Source organism: Enhydra lutris, unplaced genomic scaffold, assembly GCF_002288905.1.
Source record: "Enhydra lutris kenyoni isolate GAN:26980312 unplaced genomic scaffold, ASM228890v2 scaffoldscaffold34, whole genome shotgun sequence".
NCBI classification, from domain to species: domain Eukaryota; kingdom Metazoa; phylum Chordata; class Mammalia; order Carnivora; family Mustelidae; genus Enhydra; species Enhydra lutris.
Genome location: NW_019154118.1, coordinates 28399205 through 28408287, shown reverse-complemented (window position 1 = coordinate 28408287; position 9083 = coordinate 28399205). Strand labels below are relative to the sequence as shown.

The following is a 9083-nucleotide window of genomic DNA, read 5'->3' as shown; positions in this document are numbered from 1 at the left end:
CGCCCCAAGAGATATTATTTTCAACACACAATATATAACTTAAAATGCATCCCTTTTCATGATAAAATGTTAAAACAGTAATCTGTAAAATAAAATAATAAATACAATGTTTCCTAAAAGTGCTCCCTGCTGGAAAATGACATCATCTTTCAATTGTACATTTAAAGTGATTGAAAACATGCCCAGACTGAGTGTGCATTTTCTGACCTTTTCTCCCCCAAAACATGTATATTTGTGTGTGCATGTGTGTGTGTGTCTTCTGTCCATATTCTGTCTCCTTATAATAGAGAAAAACTCACTAGCTGGGTTGCCCACGGGTTGTCACAGACTAAATTGTCAGGTCTCATGAGTTTCTTCAATTACGTGACTGTTTATACATTTATTTAACAGGTTTTATATGGTGTTTAAGTCTCAAAGATGGGCAACATTAAACCTCTCCAATGGGAAACCCTCAAACATACAAATAAAAGCTTGAACTTTCATCAGAGTATCGTCAATGGGTCTATTAAATAATTATCCAAGGAAATAAATGTTGCTCATTTGCAACAGAGGAGGCACAATTATTGTATTATTATAAAGCAAATGGGAGAACAGGAGGAAGAATTCATAGTTTAACCTCTAGATCAGCTTTGAAAATACTGCATCTTTCCCAAGTTGCTTTGAGAATTTCAGGTGAAGATTACTCTGTCTGAATGTCTCGATTACGCTTTATTTTTAAAGTAATAGCAGCCACACATTTCAAGGAAGGAATCGTCCTTGAAAGAGTCAAGCAATCTTTCAAACACAGCAAGTTAATACATTCACTTAATGTAATCTGATCATTATAGATGCTACATACAGACATTTATGCTGCCACTCCTTTTTCACAGAAAAGACATTTATTTGTTTTGCAAAGCAAGACATGGAACTTTAAGCTGTCAGCTGACTGTGCTAAGTGAAACCATCAATTATCTGGATTTTGTGTGGCATTAAGGTTTTATAAAGAGGCAAATTATAAAAGACATTATTTATTCCAAAAAATAACTTCAGGGCTGTTTACTTGGCTGGCACGACATCAGTGTCATCTTTTCTATTTTCTGGGTATCTAGGCTGAACAATGAGAATTGATTTTCTGAGCGATAGCCACGAGACCTTGCAGGGGTCTCACTTACCAAAGAAAGGATTGATTATGTTCCCATATTACACTTACCAAGGAAGAAAAAGCAAGAGAACATACTTCACTGCGACCCCTCAGAAGTTATAACAACCTCCAGCTGCCTGGGTCTGCACGTCTAGGTAAGTCAGACAGCCCGTTTCCCAAGAGCCTGTGCAGCGGGAACTTACGGTGTTCGGACGTTTCACTTTTAGGAGTATTTATACAAGCTCCCAACGATCCCTGAGTTTATTACATAATCAGAGCAAGTTATTAGTTACAATTGTGAGGTAAGATAATTACACATCTGGTATCTGAATCACCCACAGTGCTGAGGAGAATGAAGGAATCCTACAATATAGAGAGCCCCAGAGGCTGTGGTTAGCGTTTCGGATTCCGGAATGCTACAGAGATGTAAGGCCTGCGTGGTGGGTGGACTAGAGAACACTCAGCTCCCCACTTATCCTGAGGGCCTGTGTGATCCTTCCAGGGAGGGAGGGCACTTATTGGCCAGACCGTCAGGCTTCTTGCTTTCCACTGTGTGTTCTCAGAAAATGGTGAAAACAGTAAAAGGTGCATAAATGCAAAATGCCAACAACAGAATTACAGCAAGATAATTAATAAAACAGACTGCATAAAGCTTAATTACGTTCCGTATCAAAGCCATTGTAATATGGAAAAAAAAAGATGTTAGCTTCTTTTGATGCGAACCCCAGATTCTTGCTTTGCCCCCCAAAAAGAGGAAAATCTTACTTTACAAAAATAATTGCATCCACTGTTTAAGAAAACAAAACCCCTGCATTATCTCTCTAACTTACTAAGATTTTAAAAGTGAACTGTGCAAAGCTGGTTGTCAGGAAGGGAAAAGGGACGGGGACTGGGAGCCTTGCTGGCTCTGGCAGAGTTGTCTGGATGCGACAGGTCTCAGCACGCAGCTGCTCTCGAGCTCAGAGGCACCACGGCTGGTCTCTGAGGGTCTTACCGGGATGCCAAGAATTACAGAGGAAATTTATTAACTTAATATTTTGAGTCAAAGCACCATCCATCTCCGCAAATAGCGAAAACCTGCTCTAAATAATTCATAATTTTCTCCAGGAAAATTATAATGCTAGATCCCCCCCCCCCTTAAATGTTAAAAAATCCTCCTTCTCCTGCAGTGCTGCTGCCTTACTGGTTATGTGGAGCTGGGGATGGCGCTTCTCGGCCTGCTGTGTCTACCCACCCTGGCTGACTTCTCACCCTCTCTCCAAGCCCAGCACTTTCAGGAAGCCTTCCCTGCCTGACCCCTCTCCATAGTCTGCATTAGTTTTCCAGATATTATCCATTTCTCCTGGGGTGTACTGACTTTTCTGGTATTTTTTTAACCACCCAACGTGTGTGTGTATGTGTGTCCATATGCATGTACATGTGCACATGTGTACGTGTGTGGGTATGTGTGTGCACGTGTGTCTCTGTGTACGCATATATGTGTATATGTGGGCATATGCATTTGTGTGTGTGATGCATGTATGTGTACATGTGTGTGCATGTGTGCGTATGTGCACATACAGATATAGGCCTTTGGGTCTGCATGTGTGTGCGGGTACATGTAATTGTGTGTGTGTCTGTGTGTGTGTGCATATATGCACACGTGCACGGGTCCTCTTTCAGACTGTGGCTTCCCTACGAGCACAGCCTGCACTTAACACAATTTGTGCGTGCATCCCTGGAACGTAGCACACGCTCCACACACACTGGGCATTTAGCCAACGTTTCCAATGTGAATGAATACGAGTATGGAAATATAATGATAATGAGAGCACGGAGTGAGATGTTATCCTTTCTCTGAAACAAGCACACGAGAATGAGAAGCTAAGACAGTCCTCACAGCTGATGCAACCTCTCACAGTGCCGGTCTTCTGACAAAATCAGAAATAAAGAGGGGGTGGGGCAGAGCCGAGGGTGTTGACTGACACCCGTGGGAAGGCCAGGCCAGGGAAGAGGAGCTCCTCATAAACACTTAGAGAAATACAGAGAAAGACAAGTGATGCTCAAAGGTTTCTACCCGCCGCCACCTGGCTGGAAGGACCTCTCCACTGAGCCCTGTGAGCCTCCATTGGTTCCGGGGGGGGCAGTGAGCCCTGCGTCCGAGCCAGAGCCACAGACAGCCCCCGGAGAGGCATCCGTGACCCGTCTTACTCCAGAATCCAAGTCAGACCAGTCTCCTCACAAGTTCATCTCACACGCCCGCTGAGAAGGGGCTTGCATTTCAGAGACCCTCTATGTTACCCACACCATGTGTTCCTTTATGCTCCCCACATCCAGTGGCTGACGGGGGCCCGTCTGTTCTACTCAAGGACCACACTCATGGTCATTGGCTTTGGTCCTCGTATTTTCAGCTCCTAGCAACAGTGTCCTCTCTGAGCCAACAAGGAAGCGTCTACCTGGCAGTCCTGCCACCAACTGTCCTTCACGGGTCGTGAGAAACCACTTCCTTAAATTAAATGAAAACACACACACACACAAGAAACAAACAAAAAACCATCACAAACACCTGCTTTGAATCCTTCCCATTCCCCTTCTCATTTTTCTCTTTTCCCTCCCTCCCGTTTTATATTTTTGGGGGAGTTTTTTTGCTTATGGATACTGCTTACAAGCCTCAGATTCACGTAGAACTCTATAAATCCCTGCTGATCATTTTCTTTTCAGCTTCATACCCTGCCCTTTAAAATCACGGACACAAACCCTTTTCTCTGGAGAACAGCAGGCCTGGTCATGAATTCGGGCTCCTGTCATTCTTGCCTGGAGTGCCACTCTCTCAGCCTGGGTATTCTGAGTCACGGCTGACCACTAGTTCCCCCAGAGGGCGAGGTCTCCGCGATCAGGGGCCAGGGCCAAACCCTCTTTCTTGCCCAGCGCCCCGTATGCTGCCCGCCCCTGGGAAACCCGCACTCCCTCCCTGCCCGGGGCCCACGGAAGAGCCCAGGGAACTCCGCTCTCCAGTGGGCACGCTGGAATGGGCCCAGCTGTTAGGAAGAGCTGAATCGTCTCTTTGCGATCCGGGATGCAGCAGGGTTGGCAGGGGGGCCGGGGCCGGGGCCGTAGCTGGGCGTCGGGCGCCTCCGAGGGAATGGGGTTCCGAGTTCCACGCGGCTGCACACAAATGAGTGTGGAACGCACGCGGCCTCCTCCGCGTTCCGAGCGGCCCAGCGGCCGGCAGGGAGGCTGGGGAGCAGCTGGGCCTCGCGCAGAAGTGGGTGGCCCCGAGCCCAGGCCGCGCGAGTGGGGAGCAGCCGCACCACCGGCGGGACCGCCCCAGCCAGCCGGAGGACACCCCGATGCCCGGTGCCCGCCGGGCCCGCCCGGGCCCATGCCATGCTGGTCACCGTGTACTGCGTGCGGAGGGACCTGTCCGAGGCGACCTTCTCCCTCCAGGTCAGCCCTGACTTCGAGCTCTACAACTTCCGCCTGCTCTGCGAGCTCGAGTCCGGCATCCCCGCCGCCGAGACCCAGATCGTCTTCCTGGAGCGGCTCCTGGCCGACGACCAGCGCTCCCTGGGCTCCTACGGCCTCCGGGACGGCGACGTGGTGGTGCTGCTGCAGAAGGAGGGCGCGGGCCCGCGGCCGCCCAGACGCACGTCCAGCCTGGCGCGGCCCGACCCCGCCGGCGTAGCGGTGCCCGGCACGTCCAGCTGCCGCCCGCCGCCCGTGCCGCCCCCGCCGCCCCGCGCCCCGCAGCCGTCCCACGGCCTGGGCTCCGGGGAGAAGATGACGCGCGCGCAGGGTCTGGACAGCCCCGCCCTGATCCGCAGCCTGCTGCTGTCCAACCCGCACGACCTGTCGCTGCTCAAGGAGCGCAACCCGGCCCTGGCCGAAGCCCTGCTCAGCGGGAACCTGGACGCCTTCTCCCGCGTCCTCCTGGAGCAGCAGAGGGAGCGGGCCCTGCGGGAGCAGGAGCGGCTGCGCCTCTTCACGGCCGACCCGTTCGACCCGGAGGCTCAGGCCAAAATCGAGGAAGAAATCCGGCAGCGCAACATCGAGGAGAACATGAGCATCGCGATGGAGGAGGCTCCGGAGAGCTTCGGGCAAGTGACCATGCTCTACATCAACTGCAAGGTGAACGGACACCCTCTGAAGGCCTTCGTGGACTCCGGGGCCCAGATGACCATCATGAGCCAGGCGTGCGCGGAGAGGTGCAACATCATCCGGCTGGTGGACCGCCGCTGGGCTGGCGTCGCCAAGGGCGTGGGCACGCAGAGAATCATCGGCCGGGTGCACCTCGCCCAGATCCAGATCGAAGGCGACTTCCTCCAGTGCTCGTTCTCCATCCTGGAGGACCAGCCCATGGACATGCTGCTAGGCCTAGACATGCTCAGGAGACACCAGTGTTCCCTCGACCTGAAGAAAAACGTGCTGGTGATTGGCACGACGGGCACGCAGACGCACTTCCTTCCCGAGGGGGAGCTGCCGCCGTGCGCCAAGCTGGCGTGCGCGGCTGGGCAAGAAGAGCCTCCGGACAGGGAAGCTGCGGGTACTATTAAGCATTCAGTCAAGGACTTAGGTCGGAAAAAGCATTGAAATGGATTATGAATATGCCACCGTCTTGAGGGAGCCCCAGGTCCCAGGAAATTCTAAGACACGGGCTCCCTGGCAGTGTAATCATTAAACACATCAGTAACAACCGAACCTGGCTCAGGGACTACCTTGTGGGACCCGCCCCTATGCGACTCATGATTGCGGGATCTTGGCCTCTCCTCCTTTCCCTTATCCAGAGATCACGGGGCCTCATCCCGGGAAGGCTCTGGAGGCTCCGCGTGATTCCCGGAGAACCCACGGAAGGACACAGGTCTCTGTCCCACCAGGTTACAGGGTGGGGCGGAGGTGTCCAAACCAGATACTATTCTGCAGATTCCCTAGAAAGAGCCATCACTGCAGACCCTACCAGACATCTGCACAAAACGACTTCAAACCAGCATGAACCACCATTTATAGTTAGAGAAATATGCCTATTTCCCCAAATTTCGTTTTCTTTGGGAAAGAGCTTAGACACGGCGAGTCAGTTACACATGAGCTGATTAGTCCTCACAACGCCTGTTTTGGACAGTCCAGAGGTCGATTTCCTCATATTTCATGTCTTCCCTTCCACTGGACTCCCCCAGAGTCATGCTCCCTTGAAATCTGCCCCTTTGGGCTCTTTTTGCCATATTTAAGAAAATGGATTTTTCTCCAGGAAGTCTGAAATAATGTCCTCTTTCCCCTGCATTCAAAGAAAGCCTGGTCATAAAATGAAGGCCAGCAAGTAGACTTTTTTTTTTTTTTTTAATTATGATACATCTTGGAAGCCTCATGGTTGTCACGGTGGGCCAGTGGGAAGTAGGAGCAGGCAGCGGTCCAGATCCCTAATACTCATTTCAACTAAATCATTTTTGTTTAAAAACAAAACAAAACAAAACAAAAAACAAAACTCTGCTTACACATTAAGCTGCTACAGAAATATAATGTGAATAGAGGGTTTTCCTGTTAAAGTAACATCTGAAAACCTCTGAATGAGAAGACGCATGAACCCTCACTCAGCTGCGTGATCCATTCAAACAACCCACCCCGCGTTACTCCTGGAAGATTCCGGACCCGTTACATCCGTAGCTTAAAACCCCTGACACGCAGGTCCAGCTGCCTGAGGCCCGCAAGACTCGGAGGACACTTCTGGGCAGGAACCCATCAAGACTGGTATCAGAACGGTGCGAAGTCAAGAAACACATGTTCTGATTCTAGCTCTGGAGTACTTGGACAAGTCAGGTCCCTTTTTACACAACTCCTGATTTCTCTTCTGTAAATTACTTTGGAGGAGAGAGTCATTGTCAGGTACCAAGACTACGTTATGATCACGGGCATCTTTTAAGTTATTCTCTTTTCCCAACAAAATCAAAAGCCACTCAAAGCACTCCTTAAAGGCTACAGGGAAAAAAAAAGAGTCCTTCCCTACTATCACCTTTCCTGACCATCACCTTTCCCTATCATGCCTTTCTTGGTCTGCTTCTTGGTGAGACGAACCATCGTATTTCTCTAGCGTCCCCTCTCCCCTCCAGCTGACATTAGTTTACCCCTCGTGTTCTTCCTCAGTACAGATGCTACCACGCTCATGAGCCCCAACCTTGTCTGCATTCATACCAAGGCTTATTATGCCCACTAAACTGCTAAAAACGAGGAATGGACACGCTTCTTTTCTACTTTTGCTTCTAAGTACTCAGCAAATGTAACTAACTAAATGAAGGAAGAAATCCAGAGTAAAGCCAGGGGTGAGCACCTAATGCCTGTCACTACATGAAAACAGACCCAATAAACACAAGGATTCCTTCGCAGACGAAAGCGTGCATGTTCCCCAGCAGTTTCCACCAGACTGTGTTTCCAGGCCCATTTATGGAAAATGCACGTCCCACATGCATATGCCCTGTGGGACTGTTCAACATGAAAGTTTGATATGGGGCGCCTGGGTGGCTCAGTCGGTTAAGCAGCTACCTTCAGCTCAAGTCATGATCCCGGGGTCTGGGGACAGAGCCCCGCGTTGGGCTCCCTATTCATTGGGGAGCCTGCCTCTCCCTCTCCCTCTGCCTGCTGCACCCGTCGTGCTCTCTCTGTCTGTCAAATAAAATCTTTAAAAAAAAAAACAGTTTGATATAGAGCCCATCAGGATATCTAACCCATAAAAGCCGATCTAAACAATCATCAGGTCTTTAAGCTAAAAGATGATTTGCACCCCATCAAATCCAAACATACCCATCCTCCCTTCTCAGAGGTAGCTCTGGTGGCTCAGGACCAGTCTCTGGTTCTGGTTTTGAGCTGAACTCTATTTTTCCATAAGTTCCAATAAATTTGTCTTCACTCTTCTTCTTCCAAGGTTTATTTAATCCATATAATTTCTCTGGCATGAAATAATCCTTTTAGTATATGAAATCAATGTCATTTGAGTATTCTCTTTTGTAAGCTGTCACCAGATTACGGAACTATTTCTCATAGCATAAGTTTGGAGTCACATAAGAATTTCTGTCATGTTGCTGTGGACATATTCCAGCTTCTGGAAATATTACTTGAGAAAATGCGTTGTTAAATTAAAAATACTTTATTGAACTGAAAAGCAATGATCTCAAAGGAAAAAAAATGAATAAACAGAGTGAATTAATTAAGCAATGTCCTTCCTGATTAATTTTTAACATCACTGTCTTTCAAATCAGAAAATATTTTAAAATTAGTTTTATGGATTTAAATGTTGACTCAATCCTGTGTACACCTGAATAGATTATAACCAATTAAATTTTAAATGGATTAGTTTTAGTCAAAGGTAACATCTTTTGTATGTCTTTCATGTAAATTAGGTGCCATGCAAGGTACCTTGCATGTGTTACTGCCATCGATCCTCAGAATAAACCCTCAAAATAATCACTATTAATCTCATTTAACAGATGAGAAACTCAGGCCTCAGAATGATGAAACAATGAAATACCCAAAGCTTTGTTGATGACAATATAGATTTTAGATTGTGACCCAGTTTCACGTCTCTCTCTCACACACACACACCCACACACACACGTACAAATGGGCACAGATGCATATACGCACATGCACACAGAATGCACACACATGCAGACAAGTAGAAATGCACACATGCACACACAAGCTCACACACACGGGCACATATTCACACGCACAGACATGTTAACACACATGCACACACACGTGCACACGAACAGGTGCATACACATGGACACACGGGCATATGTGCACATGCACAGGAGCACGCACACATGTACACATGAGCACACATGTGTAGACACGAGCACAATGCATATGTGGACATACACACATGCACAGGAGCACGTGCACATGCACACTTGTGCACACGAACACACACGCAGACACGTGGACACATGCACAAACATGCACGTGCACACATGTGGGTGCACACACATGCACGTGG

At 48.7% G+C, this 9083-nt stretch overlaps 2 protein-coding genes across 3 annotated transcripts in view; one reads left to right on the top strand and one right to left on the bottom strand.

Annotated features, from left to right (window-relative positions):
• LOC111153783 (platelet derived growth factor D) overlaps nt 1-9083 on the bottom strand; it is a 223475-nt gene that overhangs the window by 104299 nt on the left and 110093 nt on the right. The gene's annotated exons all lie outside the window — the stretch shown is intronic.
• On the top strand, nt 4487-5689 carry LOC111153782 (DNA damage inducible 1 homolog 1). Its single transcript, XM_022513019.1, has one exon. It carries the CDS (start codon nt 4487-4489, stop codon nt 5687-5689), a length of 1203 nt encoding a protein of 400 aa, XP_022368727.1.

Excerpts from the sequence above, each read along its gene's own strand:
- LOC111153782 (XM_022513019.1), top strand. The coding sequence starts at position 4,487 with ATGCTGGTCACCGTGTACTGCGTGCGGAGGGACCTGTCCGAGGCGACC.